Here is a 27,171-nt window from a genome sequence, read left to right as displayed (position 1 = left end):
TCTATATAACAGAATACTACTCAGCTACAAAAAGCAAGAAAATACTGATCCAAACAACATGTACAAAATGAATCTCAAGTGCATTATGTCAAGGGAAAGAAGCCAGATACAAATGATTACATAGTTCATTATTCCATTTATATGAAATCCTAGAAAATAGAAAAGTATATTGATAGTGGGAGAAGGGTCCTTATACAGAGGAGAAAGAGGGACCTTTGGGGGTGTTGGAAAATTTTATATCTTGGTTGTGGTTATCTAGTCACATTTGTGTAAACATTTGTCAAACCTTGAACTATATACTTAAAATGAGAGTATTTTATTATATGTAAATTTTATCTCAATAAATTGTATTTTTGAATAATGCTACTATGAATATTCATAAACGTATCTGCTGGTACAAAAATACAGAAATTTCTCTAGTATACACACTGAGTAAAATTGCTGGGTATTCAGTATGTGCATCTTTGATTTTTTTTAAAAGATTTTATTTATTTATTTGACAGAGAGAGACACAGCGAGAGAGGGAACACAAGCAGGGGGAGCGGGAGAGGGAGAAGCAGGCCTCCCGCCGAGCAGGGAGCCCGATGCGGGGCTGGATCCCAGGACCCTGGGATCATGACTTGAGCCAAAGACAGATGCCTAACCATCTGAGCCACCCAGGCATCCCCATCTTTGATTTTTCAAGAAAATGTCAAATCATTATATGAAGTGATTGTACTAATTAATACTCTTACATGTGATGTATAAAAGTTCCCAATGACATACATCTTGGCCAAGGCTTTTCAAGTTTTGCCAATTCAATGGGTGTTAAATAGAATCTTAGTATGGTTTAAAAATGTATTTTCTTTTTTTTTTCTTTTCCATTTTTTCTATTAGGTTGTCTTTTTCTTTCTTTTTTTTTTTTAAATATTTTAGTTATTTGATAGCGAGAGAGGGAGAGGCAGCACAGAGGGAGAGGGAGAAGCAGACTCCCTGCTGAGCAGAGATCAGATGCGGAGCTCGATCCCAGGGCCCTGAGATCATGACCTGCCACTGAACCAACTGAGCCACCCAGGTGCCCCTGTTCGTCTTTTTTTTATTACTGTTTAGGAGTTCTTTAATTTTTCTGTTTAAAATTTTAAGAAGTTCTTTATTTTCTTAATTTTTTAAAAAACATTTTATTTATTTATTAAAGAGAGAGAGCACGCCTGTGTGTACAGGAGCAGGGAGGGGCAGAGGGAAGCAGAAAAGCAGAGAATCTCAACCAGACTCCAGGACTGAACACAGAAGCTGACACAGGGCTTGATCTCACAACACTGAGATTATGACCTGGGCCGAAACCGGGAGTTAGGCACTTAACCAACTGAGTCACCCAGGTGTCCCAAGAAATTCTTTAATTATTTTATCAAGATATCTTCTCATAGATTATACCTTATCAATTCATTTTCTTTATGACCTCTTAGTTAAAAGAAGCTCTTAATTTGAATGCAGCAAAGCTATCAATCATTTCTTTACAATTTGTGCTTTGTGCCTTATTTAAGAAATCTGTCTCCCTTAAAGTTAAAAAGATTTTCTAAAAGTTTTAAAGTTTTGCCTTTTACATTTATGTTCTTTTTTTTTTTTTTTTAGAGAGAGAGAGAGAGAGAATGTGAGTGGTGAGGGGCAGAGGGAGAGAGAGAATCTTAAGCAGGCTCCACACCCAGCCCAGAGCCCAATACAGGGCTCCATCTCATGATCCTGAGATCATGACCTGAGCCAAAATCAAGAGTCAGATGCTTAACTGACTGGGCCACCCAGACGCCCCCATGTATGTTCTTCATCTATCCGGAATTGGGTACAGTGTGGGGTAGGAGGCCACATTAATTTTTCCACACATGATAATCAATTGCCCTAGCATTTATTGGGTAGTTTATGTTTTCCTCACTACTTAGAAAGATGCCTCTGCCATATATCAAGTATCCATAGATATATGAGTGTGTTTCTGGGATCTCAATTTTGTTCTATCAGTCCATTTTTCTATCTTGGCAAAGATATTATACTGATTTAATTGCTTTTGCTTTGTAAAAACCTTTATATCTGATAAGAAAAGTCCCCTCACTTGTTCATCTCCTTTAGGAGTGTCTTAGCTATTCTTGGCCCTTTACTCTTTCCAGTAAATTTTAGAATCAGCTTGTTAAGTTCAGTGAAAAACCTAGTTATGACCTGACTTGAATCTTGAAATCCCCTGGAGAAGAAAGATAAGATACTGAGTTCCTCCTCTCACTTTTTTCTTCCTTTCTTTCTCTATTTATATGGGTCTTCTTTGATATCTTTCAATGAAATTTCCAAATTCTCTCCATGATGGTCTCATATATCTTTTGTTAGATTTCCTCCTAGGTACCTTACCTTTCGTTGCTAGTGCCAACAGGATCTTTTAAGGAATATGTTTTCAATTTGTTAGTGATATATGGAAATACAATTAACTTTTGAATATCAATTTTATTCTTTGTCACTTTATAAACTTCCTTATTAACTTTTATTTCTTATAAATCTTTCAGGCTTTCTATGCAGATAGGCATAGCAACTGTAAATAATAAAAACTTTATTTCTTGATTTCCAATCCTTATACATTAATTTCATGTACTTTTTTTTAAGATTTTATTTATTTGAGAGAGAGAAAGAGCATACATGTGTGCAAGCAGAGGGAGGAACAGAGGGGGAGGGAGTGGGAGGGGAAAGAATCCTGAACAGACTTCCCACTGAGTGCAGAGCCTGAAGTGGGGTTTGACCTCACAACCCTGAGATCATGACCTAAGCCAGAACCAAAAGTCAGACACCTAACTGACTGAGCCACCCAGGTGTCCCATTTCTTTTACTTTTCTTATTGCACTGCCAGGACCCCCAGGACCACAATGAATAGACATGTTGAGAGAGGTCATCCTTGCTTGCTCTCAATCTTAAGAATACTTAGAATGTCTCATCACTGAGAATAATATTTCATATAATCATTTTTGGAGGACCTGTATCACTTTAAGGAAGTTCTCTTCTATTCCTACTTTGGTAAGGGCTTGGATTCACGACCCTGAGATCAAGAACTGAGCTGAAATCAAGAGTTGGACACTTAACTAACTGAGCCGCCCAGGTACCGCCCAAATTTTTTTATCTGAGATTGGCCTGTAAGGTTAGGGTACCAAGATAAACTAGCCTTAAAAAATAAATTGGAAAATATTCCCATTTTTTTAAGGATTTTATTTATTTATTTGAAAAGAGAGAGACAGAGACAGCAACAGAGAACATGAGCGGGGAAGAAAAAGAGAAGCAGTCTCCCAGGACCCTGGGATCATGACCTGAGCCAAAGGCAGATGCTTAACCGAATGAGCCACCCAGGTGCCCCAATGTTCCTGTTTCTATCTTCTGAAAAGGTTTATTATAAAATTGCATTTATCTATTTAATTTGTTTCTTGAAAGTTTGGCAGAACACGTGTATAAAATTATTGAAACCTAGTATTTCTTTCAGGGAGTATGAAACCATTGGCTCAACTTCTTTAATTGTTATACAACTCTTCAGCTTTCCATTTCTTCCTAAGTAGGTTTGGGTAAGTTATATTTTTCTATAAATATGTCCTTAATGTTTTAAATTTATTGACTTAAAGTTATTCATAATAATCTCTTATTACATTTGAAATTTCTACTTTGTCCTTTTCCAGTTCTAACATTACTACTAGTGCCTGCCCATTTTTCATTTTTTGATTATTCACTTTTAATAGACAGAATAATAGCCATATCCTAATTCCCAGAACCTGTGAATACGTTACATTACCTGCCAAAGAGAAACTAACGCAGAAGATGGAATGAAAGTAAGCTGCTGCACTTATCTTAAAATAGGGAAACTATCGGGGCGCCTGGGTGGCTCAGTCGGTTAAGCGGCTGACTCTTGATTTCGGCTCAGGTCATGATCTCAGGGTCCTGGGGTCCAGCCCTGTGTCGGGTTCCACACTCATCGGGGAGTCTGCTTACGGATTCTCTCTCCTTCTCCCCCTGTTCCTCCCTCCTCTCTCTAAAATAAATAAACAAATCTTTAAAAAAAATTTTTAAATAGGGAAATTATCCTAGATTATCCAAGGGCCTTATACAATCACAAGTGTGGAAGAGGGAGGCAAAAGAATCTGTGTCAGGTAACACAACGTGACAAAGACTCAACAGGCCATTGCTGGCTTTGAAGATGGAAGGAAGACAAACTGGGGCATGCAGGCAGCTTCCAGAAGCTGGAAAAGACAACGGAATGGATTCTCACCTACTGCTTCTGAAGGGAATGCTATTTTTGTACAGCATTTTAGCTCTTTCTTGTTTTATCATTGACACACAATTGAGTAGTTACTTTTGTTTTATGCAGTTAATCTTTTCAAGATTTATTTAGATATATCCACATGCTTATAATTATTAAGGGTCTTTTCCCGGCCATTTCTTGCATCTCTGGCCTCCCTTCTAAGATCATAGTTTTTCTCCTTAAGTTAATTCTCTATAAATTCCTTCACTGAAAATCTGCTGATTGTAAACTCTCTGTTTTCACTCATGAGAAAATGTACAACTCATCAATTCCAGCTTGACATTAATTTTACCTCAGTACTTTGCAGGCATTATTCCACTGGCCTCTGAATTTCATTGTTTCTTTCAAGAAATGAGCTGCCAGGCTAATTCTGGTTCCTTTGAAGACAATCAGTCTTTATCTCTGGCTATTTTTAAGAGCTCTTTAGTTTTCATGTTCTATGGAATTTTGTATTTATTCTCTTTGGGACTTGTTAGGTTTCCTGAATCTGAGGATTCAAACATTGTCTTTTCCCCATTCTATCTCTTCTCTCCTTTGGTAGCCTCAGTTAGAGATCTCTCCCTCTGTTCTCTATGTCTCTTAACCTCTGTTTCATATTTTCTCTTTCTCTGGCTCTCTGTGCTGTATTCTCATTAATTTATTCAGATCTATATTCCCATTCCTTAATTCACTATTCAATTGTGTCTGATCCGTTTATTCCATTCCTTGTGTTTCTATGTCATGTTATTATATTTTCATAATTAGAATTTTGAGTTTATTCTTTTTCAAATCTACCTGATTACACATTCTTTTTAAAGATTTTATTTATTTATTTGACAGAGAGAGAGGGAGAGAGCACAAGCAGGGGTTGGGGGACAGCAGAGAGAGGGAAAGGGAGAAGTGGGCTCCCAGCTGAGCAGGGAGCCCAATGCAGGGCTCAACCCCAGGCCCCTGGGATCATGACCTAAGCCAAAGGCAGACACTTAACCGACTGAGCCATCCAGGTGCCCCTATGTGATTATATTTTTTAAACTAAATTTAATTTAATTTAATTTAATTTAATTTTAAATTCCAGTATAGTTAACATACAGTGTTATATTAGTTTCAGGTGTATAATATAGTGATCCATAAATCTGCCTGATTATTTTTAATAGTCTTGTCTCTGACTCATACTTTTTGATACCATTTTTATTGAAACAAACTAAATACTTACTTTATATTGTATATCTCATAACCCCAATCTGGATTCTTTAAAGATCTGATTCTGCTTTTTTGTCTCTGTTGACTCTTGTCTATTAAGTCTTTGTGTTTTATGATTTTTGATAGCAACTCATGTTCCTTAGAATTTTGTTTAGGAAATTATTTGAGATCTGATTTGAAGATGTTTTCCCCCAGAGAGAATTGGTGTTTAACTCTGCTTGGTGTCTAATAGCACATTATCTCAAAACCACCTTAAATTAAATTTCTCAGTGTGGTTAAAAAAAAAAAAAAAGGAACCCTTATATACTGTTGGCATGTGAATTAGTCTATCCCCTGTGAAGGATCCTCAAAAATTAAAAATAGACCATATCATTCAACAATCCCACTTCTGGGTAGATATCCAAGGGAAATGAAAACAGGAGCTCCCAGAGATATCTGCATTCCCATGTTTATCACAGTATTATTCATAATAGCCAAGATATGGAAACAACCCAAGTGCCCATCAATGGGTGAATGAATAAAGAAGATGTGTTACATATACAATGGAATATTATTTACTTATGAGAAAGGAGAATATCCTGCTATTTGTAACAACATGAATGCACTTGAGCACATTATACTAAGTGAGATAAGATAGAGACAATTACCATATGAGATCATTTATATGTGAAATCTAAAAAAGTCAAATGGAAGAAAGGGAAGATGACAGCAGAGTAGGAGGACTCTAGGCTTGTCTCATCCCATGAACACAACTAGATAACTATCAAATCATCCTATTATCCCAGAAATCAACCTGAAGACTGACAGAACAAACTCCACAACTAAAGGGAGAGAAGAGGCAGAGACATGACTTAGGGGAGAAATGGATCGTGGGTGCTGTGGAGGGGAAGAAGCCATGGTCATAGAGAAGGGCGAGAGAGAGGGGGGAGCACACAGGGGAATGTACAAGGAGAATGATTCCCCAAAGTGCTGGGCTTGGAAAATGAGAGGGGCTGAATTCCGTGAGTTCTTGCAACCAGGAGGGTTTAAAGCCTGGAGTTTGAAAGGTCAGTAGGCTTGGCTAAGATAGAACCTGGAGGACACTGCCCTGCTCCTGGAGAGAAGGCAGGCAAACAACCTGGGGGCAGGGGGAGCAGATAGCATGGAAATAGCAGTCTGAAGAGCGCCTGAGGCACACAGTGGGGAGATTATTTGCTCTTCTCAGAGCATGTCCCTGAGAGGCAGTGCTCATGAAGACTCCTCTCAGGGAACAAAGGAGCTGGCTGGTGCAATTTCCCTTCCCCGCCCCTCAGGATAGACACAGAGCCACCAGCAGGAGGCAACGCAGCACTGACACTAGCTGCCTATCTTGCTGACATCAAGCCCCACACACCTGCTCTCCGGCTAGACTGCCCTTCTCAGTCAAGCCTGCCTCAGTCCCAGCTCAGTGAGCCCCTCACTGGGAAGACCAGCACAAACTCTTACTCACACCACATCTCCTAACCTGAGAGTTCTGCAGGGTCTCAGTTCTGGTGGAAGTGATATCAGGTCTCATTTCACAAGCAGATCAGAGCACACCTTGTTAAAATTTGCTACATTCAGGCCAAGGACCAAACACTGCACACAGCAGGCAAGGAGAGCCTCTGCAGATGACTAGCCTGCAGAATAGAGCAACCGAAACACAATAGCAGGCCACATGCAGTGCACATCAGAGACATTCCCTGAAGGATCAAGCCCTGGACACTACATGACCTCTTCTTCATATAGCCATTACTTCCAGGAGCAGGAAACATACTGGCTTTTAAAACACACAGAAGGCAGAAACTTAGGCAAAATGCCACGACAGAGGAATTTATCCCAAATGAAAACAAGATAAGGCCACAGCCAGAGAACTAAGTGAAACAGATATAAAAGTAACATGCCTGATGGAGAATTTAAAGCAACAATCCTAAGTATATTCACTGGGCTTGAGAAAAAAAATAGAAGACATCAGTGAGACCCTTACCACAGAGATAAAAGAGTTAAGAAAGAATCAATCAGAGATGAAGAATGCAATAAACAAGATTGGAAACAGGCTTGATGCAATGAACAGCAGGCTGGAGGAAGCAGAGGAATGAATCAGTGACCTAGAAGACAAAATAGTGGAAAGTAATGGAGCTAAACAAAAGAGAAAAAGAATTGTGCAACACGAGAATAGACTTAGGGAACTCAGTGACTCCATCAAACATAGTAACATTCGTATTATAGGAGTCGCAAAAGAAAAAGAGAAAAGGGGGCAGAAAATTTATTGGAGAAAATAATAGCTGAAAACTTTCCTAATCTGGGGAAGGAAACAGACATCCAGATCCAGGGGCACAAAGAACTCCCATTAAAATCAACAAAAGGGGGGTGCCTGGGTGACTTAGTTGATTAAGCAAGCATCTGCTTTTGGCTCAGGTCATGATCTCAAGGTCCTGGGATTGAGCCCTGTGAGTCTGCTTTCCCTCTCCCGCTGGCCCCTCACCACCCCCACTTGTGCATGGGCTCTCACTCTCAAATCAATAAATAAAATCTTTTTAAAAAACCAACAAAAGCAGGCCAACGCCAAGACATAATTAAATTTGCAAAATATAGTGATAAAGAAACAATCTTAAAAGCAGCAAGACAGAAGGAGTCCCTAATTTACAAGAGAAGACCCATAAAGCTAGCTGGAGATTTATCAACAGAAACTTGGCAAGCCAGAAGAGAGTGGCATGATATACTCAAAGTGCTGAACAGGAAAAACCTGCAACCAAGAATACTCTATCCAACAAAACTATCATTCAGAATAAAAAGGCGAGATAGAGAGTTTCCCAGACAGACAAAAACTAAAGGAGTTTGTGACCACTAAACCAGCCCTGCAAGAAATACTGAAGAGGACTCTTTGAGTGCAAAGGAGAGCCCAAAAGTGACAAGAAAGGATCAGAGAAAATCTCCAGAATCAACCACAAAACAAGTAATAAAATGGCAATAAATACATATCTATCAATAATTACTTTGAATGTAAATGGACTAAATGCTCCAATCAAAAGACATATGGTGTCAGAATGGATAAAAAAAAAAAATACAAGACCGGGGAGGGGGTTTGGGGGATGGGTTAGCCCAGTGCTGGGTAATAAGGAGGGCGCGTGTTGCACTGGGTGTTATACGCAAACAATGAATCATGGAACACTACATCAAAACACTAAAAAAAAAAAAAAAAGTATAGGGGATATCTCTGTATTACTTCTTACAATTCTGTGTGAATCTAAAATTATCTCAAAATAACAATTTCAATTAAAAAAATATATATGATCAAGGGGGGTAAAAATTCTATGGGATGCTTTATTCAGGCAGTTTTTTTTTAAAGCCCAAAATAAGATATATGGACACCATATGTGTCATTGATTAAACATTCTGGTAGACTTAAAAATTAAAAAAAAAAACAAGACCCATCTATATGCTGCCTACAAGAGATGCATTTTAGAACTAAAGACACATGCAGATTGAAAGTGAAGGGGATGGAGAAACATTTATCATGCAAATAGATGTCAAACACTCCAATCAAAAGACATAGGGTGTCAGAATGGGTAAAAACAAAACTAAACAAAAAAAAAAAAACAAGCCATCTATATGCTGCCTACAAGAGACTCATTTTAGAACTAAAGACACCTGCAGATTGAAAGTGAGGGGGATGGATGCAAATGGATGTCAAAAGGAAGATGGAGTAACAGTACTTATATTGGACAAACTAGACTTAAAAACAAAGACTTGTAACAAGAGTAAAGAACAGCACTATATTGTAATGAAGGGGACAATCCAACAAAAAGATCTAACAATTGTAAATATGCATGCAACATGGGAGCATCCAAATATATAAAATAGTTAATAACAAACATAAAGGAATAATCAATAATAATACAGTAATAGTAGGGGACTTTAACACCCCACTTACATCAATGGACAGATCATCTAAACAGAAAATAAACAAAGAAAAATTGACTTTAAATGGATCAGATGGATTTAACAGATATATTCAGAACATTCCATCATAAAACAGCAGAATTCACATTCTTTTCAAGGGCACATGGAACATTCTCCAGAATAGATGACATATTAGGTCACAAAACAGGCCTCAACAAATACAAAAGGATTGAAATCATACCATGCATCTTTTCTGACCACAACGCTTTGAAACTAGAAGTCACCCAAAAGAAAACATTTGGGAAGACCACAAATACATGGAGGTTAAACAACATGCTACTAAACAATGAATGGGTCAACCAGGAAATCAAAGAAGAAATTAATGATGAGCACTGGATGTTGTATGTAAGTGATGAATCACTGAATTCTACTCCAGAAACTAATATTGCACTGTATGTTAATTAAGCAAAATTTAAATTAAAAAAAGAAGAAATTTTAAGAATACATGAAAACAAATAAAAATGAAAATACAATGATCCAAAACCTTTGAGATGCAGCACAAGCAGTCCTAAGAGTTAAGTATATAGCAATACAGGTCTACTTTAGGAAACAAGAAAAAATCACAAATAACTTAACCTTAGACCTAAAGGAGCTAGAAAAAGAACAACAAACAAAGCTTAAAGCCAGAGATAAATGATACAGAAACTAAAAAAACAATACAACCGATTGTTGCTCTGTTCTTATCAAAGCCAGACTTATCAAAAAGAAAGACTTATCAAAAAGAAAAGAGAAAGGACACAAATAAAAAATCACAAATGAGAGAGGAGAAATAACAACAAACACCACAGAAATACAATTATAAGAAAATATTATGAAAAACAATATGCCAACAAATGGGACAACCTGGAAGAAATTGATAAATTCCCAGAAACATATAAATTACCAAAACTGAAACAGGAAGAAATAGAAAACTTGAACAGATTGATAACCAGCAAAGAAGTTGAATCAGTAATCAAAAAACTCCCAACGAACAAAAGTCCAGGGCCAGATGGCTTCACAGGTGAATTCTACTAAGCATTTTAAGAAGAGTTAATACCTATTCTTCTCAAACTATTCCAAAAAATAGAAAAGGAAGGATAACTTTTAAATTCATTCTATGAGGCCAGCATTACCCTGATACCAAAACCAGATTAAGACTCCTCTAAAAAAAAGAACTACAAGCCAATATCCCTGATGAATGTGGATGCAAAAATTCTCAATAAAACACTAGCAAACCAAATCCAACAGTACACTTTTAAAAAATCACCATGATCAAGTGGGATTTTTCCTGGGTTGCTAGGGTGGTTCAGTGTTCCCAAATCAATCAGTGTGATGCATCACATCAATAAGAGAAAGGATAAGAACCATATGATCATTTCAAGAGATGCAGAAAAAGCATCTGACAAAGTACAATATCCATTCATGAAAAAAATCCTCAACAAAGTAGGTTTAGAGTGAACAGACCTCAACATAATAAAGACAAAACAGAACCCACAGCTAACTTCATCCTTTATGGAGAAAAACTGAGAGGCTTTCCCCTAAGTTCAGGAACAAGAGAAGGATGTCCACTCTCACCACTTTTATTTAACATAGTACTGAAAGTCCTAGCCACAGCAATCAGACGAGAAAAAGAAATAAAAGACACCTAAATCGGTAAAGAAGAAATAAAAGTTCCACTATTTGCAGAGGACACAATACTATATATAAAATCCTGAAAGACTCCAAAAAACTGCTAGAACAGATAAACAAATTCAGTAAAGTCACAGGATATAAAATCAACATACAGAAACCTGTTGATTTCGATACACCAATAATGAAGCAGCAGAAAGAGAAATTAAGGAATTAATTCCACTTACTATTGCACCAAAACCAGTAAGATACCTAGGAATAAACCTATCCCAAGAGGTGAAAGACCTGTACTCTGAAAACCATCAAACACTGATGAAAGAAATTGAAGATGACACAAAGAAATGATGCACAAGACATTTCATACTTATGGATTAAAAGAATAAATATTGTTAAAATGTCTATCCTACCCAAAGTAATCTACACATATAATGCAATCCCTATCTAAATACCAACAGCATTTTTCACAGAACTAGAACAAACAATCCTAAAATTTGTATGGAACCACAAAAGACCCCAAATAGCCAAAACAACCTTAAAAAAGAAAAGCAGAGCTGGAGGCATCAAAATTCCAGACTTCAAGGTATATTACAAAGCTGCAGTGATCAAGATGGTATGGTACTGGCACAAAAATAGACACATAGATCAGTAGAACAGAATAGAAAACCCAGAAACGAACCTACACCTATATGGTCAATTTATTTTGACACAGCAGGCTAGAATATCCAATGGGAAAAAGATAGGCTCTTCAACAAATTGTGTTGGGAAAACTGGACAGCAACATGCAAAAGAATGAAATTGGACCACTTTCTTATACCATACACAAAATGGATTAAAGACCTAAATGTGAAACATGAGACCATAAAAGTCCTTGAGGCAGTAACCTCTTTGACATCAGCTATAGCAATTTCTTTCTAGATATGTCTCCTGAGGCAAGGGAAACAAAAAGCAAAAATATATATATATATATATTATTGGGACTTCATCAGAATAAAATCTTCTGCAGAGTAAAGGAAATATTTAACAAAATTAAAACTCAACACCCAAAAGATGATTAATCCAATTAAAAAGTGGGCAGAAGACATACAGAGGGCCAACAGACACACGGAAAGATGTTCGATATCACAGATCATCAGGGAAACGCAAATCAAAACTACAATGAGATATCATCTCACACCTGTCAGAATGACTAAAATCAACACAAGAAACAACAGGTGTTGGCAAGGATGTGGAGAAAGGGGAACCCTCTTGTACTGTTGGTGGGAATGCAAACTGGTATAGCCACTCTGGAAAACAGTATGGAGTTTCCTCAAAAAGTTAATAATAGAACTACCCTATGATCCAGCAATTGCACCGCTGAGTATTACCCCAAAGAATACAAAAGCGCCAATTCAAAGGGATACATGCATTCTGGTGTTTATAGCAGCATTATCTACAACAGCCAAATTATGGAAACAGCCCAAGTGTCCATCAAGGGATGAATGGATAAAGAAGAGGTGGGATATATACACAATGGACTATTACTCAGCCATAAAAAAGAATGAAATCTTGCCATTTGCAACGATATGGATGGAGCTATAGAACATTATGCTAAGTGAAGTAAGTCAGTCAGAGAAAGACAAATACCTTATGATTTCACTCATATGTGGAATTTAAGAAAGAAAACAAATGGGGGTGCCTGGGTGGCTCAGTCAGTGAAGGGCCCAAATCTTGACTTGGGCTTGGGTCAGGATCTCAGAATCCTGAGACGGAGCCTGGCATGGGGCTCTGGGCTCTACAGGGAGGCTGCTTGAGATTCTCTCTTTCCCTCTGCCCCTCTCCACCAAGCATGCTCTCTCTCTCTCTAAAATAAATAAATAAATAAATCTTTAAAAAAAAAAAAGAACAAATGAACATAAAGGGGAAAAAGAAGAGAGAGAGGCAAATCAAGAAACAGACTCTTAACTATGGAGAACAAACTGATGGTTACTGGAGGGGAGGTGGTGGGGGAGTGTGTTAAATAGGTGATGGGGTTGGAAGAGGGCACTTGTGATGAGCACAGGTGTTGTATGGAAATGCTGAATCACTATATTGTACACCTGAAACTAATATTACACTGTATGTTAACTGGAATTTAAATAAAAACTTAAAGATTAAAAAAATTAAAAATCAAATGCATAAATAAAGAGTAAAACAGTTGTTATCAGGGGATGAAGATGGGGGGACAAGATTGATGGTGCTTAAAGTACAAATTTACAATTAATTAAGTACTAAACAAGCCATAGATATCTAATGTATAGTATACTGATTATAGATAGTAATATTTCTCTCTAAGTATGTGATGTGATAAATATTGTTACAATGGCAAACATATTACAAATATATAATTGTATCAAAGTAACATGCGGCACACCTTAAATTTACACAATGTCATATGTCAAATTTATCCAAGAAAAAAAAAACTAAAACAAAAATTAATTCTTGGATTGGGCTTTTCACACTTCACAGGCAATGAGTGTTAATATCCAAATAATGGCCAGTTCATGTTCACAGACTCTCAAGGGAAATTTTTTCCTTGTTCTCTCCAGGGCCTAGATGTAGACAGACAAATTTCCTCACAGCCAGCACGTTTTTTCCTAGATTACTCCTTACTCCTTTGCAGAGCATGTCACATTCTGTGTCCCAGTCTTAAGCTTTGGCTTCTGTCCCCCTATGTGTGACCCATGAAACTGAGATTCTAGGCCACCAGGAATTGGTAGATGTTCCTCAGGTCACCAACCTGCTTACTCTCACTACCAATCTGAATTTGTAATTTCTAATCATTTTCTACCTTTGAGGAGTTTTCTTATTTTCATACTACTTCAACTATGTATTCTGTTGCTGTTGTCTTTAATGTTTCGTCTCACATTTTTAGATATTTTGTGCCATAAGTGTTTTTCAAGCTATGACTACAAAAACAGAAGTCTCAACTCTCTGTTGACCTTCAAAAATAAGTGAGAATTTACAGTAAAATCTTCATTGTTTGACAGGCAATAGGACTCCAGAAACTACTATATGTCAAGTCATATTTTCCCAACACCTAGGCTATTTCTCTGTTAATGAGCTGTCAAGGAACTTTGGGAAGAAGCATAGATTATTTCAGAAAATATATATTCTAAGTGTTAATGCTTCAGTATATGGAATGTAAACTGAAGAAAGTAAGAAATTTTTACCACTGGAAACAACCACTTTGGCAATGCATTTGGCGGTTTCTTATAAAATTAAGTTATTTTACTACAAGATAGTTACCTGATAGAAATGAAAGCATATTTTCATACAAAGAGTTGTACAAGAATGTTCATAACAGGATATTTATAATGGCCAAAATCTGGAAACAACCCAGTGGCCAAAGGGACAAATGTGATGTATTTGTATGATGGATCATTTAGCAATAAGTAGAAAGGAGCTACGGATGAACTTCATAAACATGGATGAATTTCAAAAACATTACGCTAAGGTAAAAAGCTGGACCAAAAATAGACACCGTGTGATGGTTTCATCTATATAAAATATAAAAAGGGATAAAACTAAGCTATGGTGACATAGGTCAGAACGTTGCCTTGGGGAGAGGAGGAGATTTGACAGAAAAGAGCAAAAGGAATCTTTCTGGGAGTGATGAAAATCTTTATTTTGTATGGTGCTGTAATTACAGAGGCACAGACAATTGTCAAAATTTATAAAACCGAACACTTAAGATCTTTGTATTTTATTGTAAGTTGTGCCTGTAAAAAATAATAGCCAAACTAAACAAAACACAGCCAATGGTTTCTAAATATCTTTCATCATTATTGGATATTCTGTATCATAATTCAGCAATTTAAAAATATTAGCTGCCAAAGACATGAACAGACATTTCTGCAAAGAAGACATGCAAATGGCCAACATACACATGAAAAAGTAAGTGCTCAACATCGCTCAGCATCAGGGAAATACAAGTCAAAACCTCAATGAGTTACCACCTCACACACACAGGTCTCTCATAGCCAAAATGTGCAGAGGAAATGAGCTCCTGCTCTGTCCTCCGCAGTCCCCTCCACACTCACACCAGTCAGAATGGCTAAAATTAACAAGTCAGGAAACGACAGATGTTGGCGAGAATGCAGAGAAAGGGGAACCCTCCTACACTGCTGGTGGGCATGCAAGCTGGTGCAGCCACTCTGGAAAACAGTATGGAGGTTCCTCAAAAAGTTGAAAATAGAGCTACCCTATGACCCAGCAATTGAACTACTGGGTATTTACCCCAAAGATACAAATGTAGTGATCCGAAGGGGCACGTGCACCCCGTTTATAGCAGCAATGTCCACAATAGCCAAACTATGGAAAGAGCCCAGATGTCCATCAACAGATGAATGGATAAAGAAGATGTGTTATATATACACAATGGAATATTATGCAGCCATCAAAAAATGAAATCTTGTCATTTGCAACGACGTGGATGAAACTAGAGGGTATGATGCTAAGTGAAATAAGTCAGTCAGAGAAAGACAATTATCATATGACCTCACTGATACGAGGAATTTGAGAAACAAGACAGAGGATCATAGGGGAAGGGAGGGAAAAATGAAACAAGATGAAGCCAGAGAGGGAGACAAACCATAAGAGACTCTTAATCTCAGAAAACAAACTGAGGGTTGCTGGAGTGGTGGGGGGTGGGAGGGATGGGGTGGCTGGGTGATGGACATTGGGGAGGGTATGTGCTATGGTGAACGCTGTGAATTATGTAAGACTGATGAATCACAGACCTCTACCCCTGAAACAAATAATATCTTATATGTTAATAAAAAAATAAACATAAGATTAGATCTTTAAAAATATATATATTAGCTACCAGGAGAGAAAAAAGCTTATGGCTTGGCCACCTAATTTACAGATATATTCGTTAACTTACATTGTTTTCCTTTGGTCACAGGTGTGCCTCTTTAACAACTGGCATAGACTAACAGAGTATCAATTTCAATAGCAAAAATTCAAATAATTTTATTTATATTTTGGGTTCAATAATTGAAGCTTCCCTAGTAATATTGAGTGGGAAGGGGTAAAAATATATCATGTTGCAAATGAATGATATATTCATGGTGTTAACCAGATAAGGAACAGGGGAGTCTGGACAGGATATGGATTTATTCATAGTACATTTGGGAAAGAACTTTGTTGTTTTTTTTTTAAGATTTTATTTATTTGATGGGGGAGAGAGAGAAAGCGAGAGAAAGAGCACAAGCGTGGGAGGGGCAGAGAGATAAGCAGGCACCCCACTGAGCAAGGAGCTAGAGGAAGGGCTCAATCCCAGAACCCTAAAAATTCTAGGTGAGCAGCAAAATTTTGTTTCAAAATGTAAAATGCCTGGTCAGCCTAAATCAGAAGGTGGTTGTGAGGATCAGCTAAGAAGTGCTTCCTTTAAGAATGTTTCCCTTTTATTTCTTTACCATATGACTCAGAAAATTCACTCAGTCAACAAATACTCAGTGAGTGCCTCCTCATGTGACAAGTTCTGTCCTAAGTGCTTAAAATATGACCAAAATAAACAAGAACCTCCTTTTCATCGAGCTTACATTCTATTTGGAGAAATCAGACAACAAAAAGTATACACAATAAATAAGTTATATAGGGTATAAGTGCTATGGGGAAAAGAAACAGAGCAGTATAGGGGTAAGATATATTACCTTCTTACTAAAGAAAGTTGTTTTTTCTATAAAAACAAAAAAGATATACAGAGAGAGCATTTATCTACCAATGCAATGAGACAAGCTGATAGAAAGCATTCCAAGCAAGGGTTGGTGGTATAGAACCTAATAGAGGAGAGACTAAAACCAGTTCTGCCAAAGCAGTGGAAAACATAGCCAGCAGTATCTTTTTTTTTTTTTTGCCAACACCTAGTATGTGAAATATACATGCAAACATTATGTCAATAAGTAGTCATTCTCATCTACAAAGATCCAGAAAACTCCATAAGATATAAAATGTTACAACAAAGTAAATGTATCCATCTAGTTTTATTCCTTCTCTCTGAATATTTTCGGAAAAGTCTCTCTTGAGAATGATGTTTCACCATGAAGGAGTTGAAATATTTAATGCATCAAAATGAGTTATATGTAAAAGTACTTGGTATAGTACCTGGTACATGTGTAAGTATTTATTACGTTTTTAAAGAAATTTTAGGGCACCTGGGTGCTCAGTCGGTTAAGCATCCGACTCTTGATTTTGTCTCAGGTTATGATCTGAGGGTCATGAAATCAAGCCCCGGGGCGGGCTCCCACTAAGCAGGGAGTCTGCTTAAAATTCTCTCTCTCTCTCTCTCTCTCCTCTCTCAAATAAACAAATAAATCTTTAAAGACCTTATTGGGGATTACTGATCAACTTTCTTTCTTTTTTCTTTTTTTCTTTTTTCCATTGGCATTGTTTTTAATATTTAAATACAAAAAAGTGAGCGCTTACATTTTTTCTTTTTTAGACAGACACACAGGTCTCTCATAGCCAAAATGAGCAGAGGAAATGAGCTCCTGCTCTGTCCTCTGCAGTTCCCATCCTATGGATGAAACTGCTGTCCGGCCCTCCCTCCTTTCCAACATAGCAATTCACAGCGTCTGCTTAACACTACGGCTGTAATGCATTACGGATTTCATAGTGTGTGCAACATCTCCATGCTTAAAAACAAAAATGGTCAGCGGTGTATCCTTCCCAGTGGCATCAGTTCCTGTGCCACAGTGGGATTGTGAGATCTGCCGGTCATGAGCGATTTAGGGAAAGGCGTGGGATGGCCAGGGCTGGCCTAACCATCCGCATTGCTGCTCTCTGGTATCAGAGCGAGGACAGAAGAAATGAGACAGGGCGGAGGACACAGTTGCAAGTTGGAAGTCTCGGTGAGACTTTGGGGAGAATCCTCCACCAAAAAAAAAAAAAAGAGAGAGAGAGAGAATCCCAATAATCAGCAGTTCAAACACTACTGAATTTTCAAATTTGTCCCACCAAGACCAGTCACAGAGCAGTGGCGATCTAGATCTTTCCCAAAAGCGAAGGTAGCGCGCTTCTTGAGCGTTCCTCTTGAGCGCCCTGGGTTAGGCCCTAGAAGTTTCTGCCGCTGCGGCTCCAGGGGCAGCTTCCCAGTCTCGAAGAGAACAAGAAGAACCAGGATCATGAAATGAAGGAAGTGGTCCCAAGCCATACAAGGCTGCCCTGGAAAGCCTGTACATTTTCGGAGCCACAAAGAGGGAGAGATCAAAAGTGGCTCCAGCTGCGGACCGGACCCTCTGTGGGAACATCTCCGGCAGCGCCCACAGTCTCCCCGGCAGGGTCTCCTCTAGCTCCTCTAACTCCGTCTTCCTCCTCCAGCTCCTCCGAATCGCTTTTCGGAAGCAATTGGTCCGGGGACAGGGGCGCACCAGGGCCGCCCCGGAGGCGGTAGACATCGCTGATTAACTTTCTATCAATGAGCCAGTCAATAAGAGGGAAATAAAGTGCCCATTTTTAAGAACAAAGATAACACTCTCAGGCAAATTAGTTGCAGTGACCCTTGCTAACACTGTTCTTTATCATACAGACAGAAGTAAGGTGTACAGAGGCTCATACACTTCGGGATTTATCCTCTAGTTCCTAAGTCAAGTTGCTTTATCCATTGTTTTCTTAAAGTTCACTGCCCATTATACTATCATTTCCATCAGAAAGTGTGAAATGCAAGGGGGAAATGAAAGCTGGTAAACACGGTTTATGTCAGTTCGGTTCTTAAAATGTAAGTGAGGAAGTGGAACAGCTAGATAAAATTAGGTTTCAGGTGTTCTCATGTCTGCTATTCCTGTCTGGCATTGCCACGAATGATCAGTAAGACACTTGTATAACTCACTACAGTTTCTGGTTTCAAGAATTTCTGAGATATTTAGATGAGTACATTTTGTCTGAAAATCAATAATAATTGCTTCTCTTAGAAAGTGCTTCTGCAGGCAGGTAAGGAGAAATATTAGCTGATCATTAGAACTCTGACAGACAGTGATTTCTCTTTGCAACAAAAATGGAAGGAACATCCTCCCCAGACAGGCCTGGAAGCAACTTTTAGGTTCCATCACACCTTTATGCATTGCTACTTTAGTAATTACAGTACTATCTTTAATTATTTGCCAGTCAGGCATCCCCCTGACTGAAAACTCCTTGAAGGAAGAATTGCCTTTCGTTTTTGTAGCCCCAGGTTCCCGGTCCAGGTAGATCCTATTCATTCCAATTTCAGTACCCGTGCCAAAGTGAGCACAGGGAGGCGCTATTCATAAATATAAATAAGTAAATAAAAGATCCCTGAGATTTGAGTTAACCAGCTCTCTCTTAAACACTGCAAGTCTAAGAAAAGTTTGGTGAAGTCTCTTGTTTGGGGGCAACCCAGGCTCCCTTAATTGCAAGCAGCTCTGAATCAAAATATATCCGTTCCCCTTTCTATCTCCATTATCTATGTGCAACAGAAGTCTATCATATCGTTATATTAACTATTGGATCTCGGGATAAGCTGCCTTTCAAATAAACTGAAAGTATTAAAATAGTTGCTCTTGCCAGTGCATATGCTCAGTGCAAACTCATTAAAAGTCCAAAACACCATTGAAGAAGTTCCTCTTCTTCAGTGAAGTTAGACTAGATAGCTTATACTGTGTAATTATGATAATTGAATATTCTGAGTAATGATTATTCAGAGACTCAGATACATTCTTGATGAAAAAGGATCAAACACAGTTCTCTATTTTTAACTTAGGCCTTCAGAGGGTTTATTATTTTGAAATCAAATCTATTAGACTTCGTGAATACATTATTCCTCATTAAGATTCCCTCTGAATTCATGTGATGTCTTAACGACATGGTATCAGTGAATAATTTATAAGTAAAAATCATTTTATAATATTTATCTTAGAAATAAAAGTGAATGGGATATAAGAAAAAAATGAAAAAAAAAACCCACAAGTAACTGATAAGGAGAGTAAGACTGTACAGGAGAGTCTCAAGGTTAATTTTAGCACTTCTTGAACACTCTTAGCTTATCATCTAAATAATTTACCAGGTATTTTATTTTATGAAATACTCTAGTTGACAAGTCAACACATTTCATGAGGCAACTATTATTGTGATTTAAAAAACTACTGAAAAAAGTGAAACAATTATGTGCCCTTAGTTGAGTCTATATTAGATTATATAAAGTGAGGCTATATGAACTTGTTCCTGGTGATCCATAAGCCATTATAAAATATAAAGCATTATTATTGCACTATTGCATGTGTAAAATATTTTGCCCAATAATCAGCCTTTCATTAATGGTGGCTCTGTGCAAAATTCCTTCTACCGCAAAATGACATCAGGATTAAGATGATGGTTTTCAATCATCTTTGTTTGTTGGCCCCAAGGAGGGTCTCTTTGAAACAAAATTCCCAAATAAATCCATCCCCCCCTCCAAAGAGTCCAAGGAAATATCTATGCTGTTCTTGGACCAGGAAAAGACAAATGGCTATTTTCAGTTTGGGGAGGCAATATAGGGAGTATTGAGGGCTGATGTAATCAGTTATGAAAGTAAGAAAATGGAAATCATTGATGGTTGATTACTGTAAAGGCATCTGCTCAAAAAAGAAAAACCTTTAACATGGTCTGGCAATCACTAGTTCTCATAAAACACTAACCAATAGTTAGCAAACAGTTTATGAAATCTTTTTTAAGCTGATTACCTGGTTTTCATTAGATGAACCTAATTTTTTGGAGGTGCAAGGTCCACATTATGGCCTACCTTAGATAACTATTAAATGAGGTTACTCGCCACCACAAAAAGCTTAAAAATCGAAATATGTTATCTCCATTTAAATTCTTACTATTCTCTTTATATTTTTCACTATGTGGAATCAAGAATTAAAAAATATATGTTATGGTTTTTAACCTAAACAGCATAATGCTAGAAAACCAAGAAAAATTTGAAAAATTCAGTCATTCACAAAATTGCACATAGTGTTTATTTAGCAAAATATTTTTTATCTGGCCACTTAGCGTCATGTATATGCAACAATAATCATCGCAGCAAGTCATCAAATATAAACTTTTTGCTGATTTTAAGCAAATTCATATAACTTTAGTGATAGAATACAGCATTTTCTTTTTACCCTTTCTTCTTATTAAATGCTGGGGAGCACATTTATCATCTGAACTCACATTAATATATTTTCAAATCTTTTACTGACATGTAAAAACAGTTTCAATTTACATTTATTTATTTTCTTATCCTAGGTTTCAACAATCATATCACAAGTCCCTGAATTATCCACAGAGTTCATTTTGTTCCATTTTACTCTAGTTACAAATCTACATACGCACACACACACACCTGCCGGAATTTGCACCCATCTTATTTTAATTATATTTTGAATACTCTCATTTTTCAAAAGGCAACAGTGAGTTATCTGTGTGAAATGGCTAGGATGGAGGGAAATCAAGCATTTTTAACATAATAAATAGTACTTGCTTTATAAAATGCTTCCAGAATCCAAAAGCATACTTAAAACTGTTTTTGAAGGAAACTACTTCAGAGAGCAAAATCATGTGATAAGATTAATGCAAATTCGATATTTAAAATCTAGACTACAGATTTTAAATATGTCTCTTCATTTTTCATCTCATGATTGTGTGCCACAATAATGAAGTACTGGGAATAAGTTTACTGGGCTCTATAAAAGTCAATTAAAATTACAATCTCATTTTCTTAACTTTTTAGACATAGACCTTTCAGCCCATGCAGCGTGTATCCAAAAAGACCTTTCCTGTAACCATTAGCTATCATAATTTTTAAAAATTAGAAAAAAGAAAAGATAAATGATAATGATATACTCACCTTTTGGTGTCTTAAAATATTCAGGCAAAAGTAAAATGAATGCAATCACTATTGCCAAAAGTAATTTAAAGAGGGCTGTTTTTGTCATGTCTCTTCACATGACACAGTATGTTCCCAACCAGGACATCGGTGGCATGTTTCTTCCTGCTTCGGTCTTCATCTCTGCAGTACTTTAAGTTTATGCAATTTACTTCATACTCACTTCCTTTTGGGTAAGACTTAAAAAAAAAAAAGAGGCCTTGAACAGAGACGTCTTCATTTTGAGTCACTTTCCATTATGAAAACTACCATCTAAGAAGTAAGACACTTCCAAACTATCTTCTAAACAAGAAAGTTTAAAAAAAAAATGATCTCAAGAAGCAAAGGAGTCTTGTCCTCATCTCAATTTGAAGCTATTTTCCCACATTTACCAATCTGTAGCGGTAAATATAAACCCACAATATATACACCAAAAACAACAAGATGAAGGTCAGTGGTGTCCAGTTACTCATTTACTTGTTAAATGATTGTTGGCCCCTTTTAAATGCCAGGCTGAACTGGATTCTGGTGTTCAGAAAAGAGTGCGTCTATAAGACAGTAAACAGTTCAAATGTAAGGATAAACCAAAATTTCAATTCTACTTTACTACTTTGTATAAAGCAGTGGAATGGGACTCATTATCCTTATGCCTATAAACAGTGTGATAATTGTTACCAAATCCACACTGTCCGTTCCCATTTCAAAAAAAAAAAAGATCTTTCATTATGATAATGCCAGTGAAGTAAAAGACTTTGAGAATATAAATGAAGAGTAGGGGAAGTTCATGGTGAAGAAAGAATATGTGCAAACAAATACTTTTATTCCATTGTTCTTGTTTTCTGGTTTAAAAAAAAAATGGCAGGGAATGTCTCCAGTCATTTTCTGCCTGCTCATTCCCTCTGGTACCTCCATCACCGCATCTGTTTCCATTCATCCCACCCAACCCTGGGCTGTATGGAACAAGGAGTGAGTGGGGAGTAGGAGGCAGGGAACAAAGGTCATGCTGTGGATATGTTGTGAGTACAAATTAACTGTCTCGTCTTCTGATTAGGTGTGGGGATTTGATGGACAGATAGGAATCGTGGGTTAAGAGACCTTAGAAACTGAATCTAAGAAGAGTCATAATGGGACTAGAACTTCGAACATTAGACTTATTTTATGAACAGCATCAAGGATCATTCTAAGGAAGAGAGGAACTGAGGAGTCATTGCCTGCACAGCGTATTTGACTGAGACATGTTAGGTTATATGTCCAGCAGCGTCTTCAGTAAAGATGCTGGTGGAAGGGGGTAAGAGATCCTGTCCTTTAATTATTTCCTATCTTACAGGTGTCACTAAGTGACAGCGGACTTTCCACTCCCAGTGTGACCCTGTTTTGATTCCCTAATTTTTATTTATGAATACAAGTATTCCAACCATAATTTTACTAATGGAGAATAAATTGATCAAGAAAATATTAACTTGATGTTACACCATTCAGTTAGTTTAATTCCTTGATCAGTTTTCTTTAAAAGGGCAGCTAAACCACTTCTTTATTTTTCCATTTTAATTTGATTTTACTGAAATCAGTTTTGTTAGTATCTGTGCTTTTTTTTTTTTTCTTGAACAGTTCTTTGGTTCATGGATTAACTCTCTCGTCCATATCAAATTTTATTGATTTGTGAGTTTTCTTTGTGGTAGTATTCTTGCAGACCTCCTTCTTCCTTCCCTACCCCTCTCCCTAATATGGCCTCAGACTGGTTGTTTTATTCTTGAGCACCTGGAAGACCAACTTCCCTAGTAAACTCCATGGGCTGTTTGTCTATAATGTGCTGAGCCATGTTCTCTGCAGCTGGCTTCTCTGGAGCTGTACAAATGATGGATGTCAAGAGACCAACCAGGGTTCTTAATTCCCAGGCCATTGCCTCACTGCTCTGAGGATATGGGGGAGTCAGTAGCTCACACCTGGTCTATAATCCACTTGCTGGACACTAGTGTGTCATCTCTGATTTAGCAAATTATGAGAAATATTATATGCCCTGACATATTTCAGGAATATTCCCCCCTTACATCAGTGTTCTCCTTCCTTTCATTCTTCTTTTAATTGTACCATCACCTCTCAATCAACCAAACATGAAAACTCTGCAGAATAACTTATATCTAAAGACTTCATTAGATTTTTAATGGTCCTTAGGTAATTCATTTAATGGTATTCCAGTTATGTCATTTAAAAATATTTGTTTATGTAGCACTACAATGTGAATATTCATATATATAAATCTTTGTGTGAGTCTGATTATTGAGTGGAATTACTAAGACAAACAGTGTGAAGATTTTTGAAGTTCTTAATTCATATAGACAACTATCTCCCGAAAAAGTGAGTCAACATATACTCAACCAAGAGTGTATTCTCAAGAGCGCCCATGTCACCAAACTTTAACATTGGCCATTTTATTTTCTTAACTTTTGTCAATTTGAAAAGGAAGGAAAAACACTTGTTTTAATATTCATTTCTTTGATTGCTAGTAAGTCTAAGCATTTTTCATATTTGCTGGCAATTTGAATTTCTTATGAATTGCCTGTTCATGTCTCTTACTGGAGCATTTGTATCCTTGTTGTTGCTTTATAGGCATTTTTCTCTACTGGGAATATGTATCCCTTGCCATATATGTTGCAAACATTTTCCTCAAGTTGTCGTGTTCCATTTCTTTTTGTATAGGATGGGTTTTTCTCCCCTCTTTGAGATAGAATATAAAATATGGTAGATTATGGACTTAAAACTTTTATGCTAAGAAACGCAATTCTTCCTCATTGTATTTATAATATTAAACCAAATAATTTATAGCTTATCAAGTAGTTTACTCTTAAATACAAAATTTACTTGCAGACTGATTTTGGCTGCCTGGAATGCATAATAACAGACTAAGAAGCCTGGTCATTTTTTTTTAACAGTGGAAACATCCGACCCTCTTAATAATAATGGTAATGGACCACAGTTCCATAGTTTCATTTTATAATTTCCAAAGCACCTTCACAGATATTAGATTATAAAGGCAGAATCTAAGAACATGAGTACAAATCTGCTATTATCCATCCATTGTGGGCTTCTCTCTCCTACCTCAATGAAGGAGTAAGAAATTAATACATCTAAAACACAAGAGGGTGTTGCTACATTAGTGTTTAACTTTCCTAAGTCTTATACTTCATATCATAGACTCAGGTTCTCAAAGTACTTTAAAGTATTCATGCTTCTAATCAAGACTAAAGCCCTAATTAATAATTGTACATTGTGTGCTAGATACAATTTTTTAAAGATTTATTTATTTATTTGAGAGAGAGAGAGGGTGCCTGGGTGGCTCAGTTGTCAAGTGTCTGCCTTCGGCTCAGGTCATGATCCCAGGGTTCTGGGATCGAGCCCCGCATCGGGCTCCCTGCTCCGTGGGAAGCCTGCTTCTCCCTCTCCCACTCCCCCCTGCTTGTGTTCCCTCTCTCGCTGTGTCTCTCTCTGTCAAATAAATAAAATCTAAAAAAAAAAAAAAAAAGGGAGAGAGAGACTAGGGGAGGGAGAAACTCAATCTCACGATCCTTAGATCACAACCTGAGCTGAAACCAAGACTCAGACACTTAACCATCTGTGCCACTGAGGCGCCCCTAGACACAAATTTTTAAAATGACAGAAATCTTTATTTCCAGGAGCTGCTCTACCCAAGGAAGCAAGAGCAACATACTTTTAAAAAATAATAAATAACAGCCTTAAAAAGGATGGTTTGGATTAAGTTCTATGTAGTCATCTATTATTATGTGAAATATACACTTGTATATGCTTTATGTGAGCAATACATTTTCTATTTCTTTTCTCATTGAAACTATCCTTAATCCCTTCACTATATTGTATAGAGAGATCTTTTGGGGTCAACAAAAACAATAGCAATGATCAATGATGTTTATTGGACATTTATCATGGGCTCCTGCACAGTATTAAATGTTTTATATGGATTCTTTTATTCAATCCCCCAGCAAATCTCCGAGGGAGTTACCACTGTGTTATTCTGATTTTACAAGCAAAGACTATTAGGTATTGAAAAGTCAGGAAAGTGCTCAAAATCACATTGTTAACACAAAGTAAAAAAGTTCTGGCTTCAAACCCAGAGAGTCTCACTGCAGACTTAATGCTTTCAACCACTGTGCTATCCCCCCACCCTCAGACTGTGTGAGAACATTTGTCAAGAACGGTCACTTATAAAACAATAAGGATAATAACAAACACAAATATAGCCCCTACTCTGTCAGACACTGCTCTAACCCAGGATTTCTCATGGGGAGCACTACTGACGTTTTGGGCCGGATAATTCTGTTTGTAGGGGGCTGTCCTGTTCTTTGTAGGATGTTTCGCAGCAGATGCCAGTAGCGACTCCCTAGCCCAGTTTTGACAACAACAACAAAATATCTCCAGACATTGCCAGCTGTTTCTGCTGGGGGCAAAATAGCTTCCACTTGAGAACCATTGCGCCTCACACTTCACTTACATGAAGTCATTTCATCCTCCTGACAACCCTATGAAATCATTACTGTCATGATTTCCATTGTACTCACTTCAGACGAGTTCTATACCAGGTAACCTAATCATCCAGAAAGTGAATTTAAAAGACAATTCATAATCTGGGTCCGCCAAACGACTTCTAATTGTGTTGCTTGCAGACAAACTACTTTGGCAACACAGCAATGCCTGGATTAACACATTTTGTGGGAGGAGATAATCTCTTATTAACGAAGTTGGCCTGAGTCTGGAGAGGGTTTTGGGAAGTTCCAACATCCTCATTCATTTTGCGGTTCATTCTACAAATATTTACTGAACACCTACACAACGTCAGGCAGGCTTCCCAGCCCTGGAGATGAAGTAGCAAATGAAGCAAAGTCTTCACACCCACATTCCAGTGACAGACAATAATCACATAATGACAACAGTTTATCTTCGGATGTTAACTGTTCTGAAAAAAAATAAGGCAAAATATGATGTGCGAACAGAGAGTTGGGCAGGACACATGATGCTCTCGATAAGAATGTTAAAGAAGTTTTTGTACGATCCATTTATACGACACTAGGGAAAAGGCAAAACTACAGGGACAAAAACACATCAGTGGTTGCCACAAGAGGCTGGAGGTAGAGGGAGGGTTGATTACACAGGTGCCTGAGGGAATTTTTAGGGTGATGGAAATGTTCTATATATGGATTATATCTCGATGATGCGGTGGTTTACAACTGTTTGCATTAGTCAAAACTCTAGAACTGTATGTTCA

The 27,171-nt window shown here is 37.4% G+C and overlaps 1 protein-coding gene and 1 pseudogene across 12 annotated transcripts in view; both read right to left on the bottom strand.

Moving 5' to 3' along the window:
- The window catches only part of TMEM156 (transmembrane protein 156), a 65,334-nt gene that overhangs the window by 33,210 nt on the left and 4,953 nt on the right, over positions 1-27,171 (bottom strand). For 10 of the 12 annotated variants that reach the window (XM_088021209.1, XM_088021208.1, XM_028126442.2 and 7 more), the window contains one exon: positions 21,879-22,096. The exons of 1 other annotated variant lie outside the window; for it this stretch is intronic. In XM_088021209.1, coding sequence (XP_087877335.1) covers positions 21,879-21,966 — 88 coding nt within the window. In that variant the 5' untranslated portion in view covers positions 21,967-22,096. Of the gene's footprint in view, positions 1-21,878; positions 22,097-27,171 lie in introns of those variants that run through there. One more of the 12 variants, XM_088021214.1, reaches the window with a different exon arrangement.
- Positions 17,910-21,394, bottom strand: LOC148164928 (mitochondrial import receptor subunit TOM22 homolog pseudogene; annotated as a pseudogene).

Source organism: Eumetopias jubatus, unplaced genomic scaffold (genome assembly GCF_037043125.1).
Source record: "Eumetopias jubatus isolate StellerSeaLion01/CBP00866 unplaced genomic scaffold, mEumJub1_p1.0 scaffold_2, whole genome shotgun sequence".
Classification (NCBI taxonomy): domain Eukaryota; kingdom Metazoa; phylum Chordata; class Mammalia; order Carnivora; family Otariidae; genus Eumetopias; species Eumetopias jubatus.
Note: the sequence above shows the minus strand (reverse complement) of the source record. Positions and strands in the feature narration are given on the sequence as shown.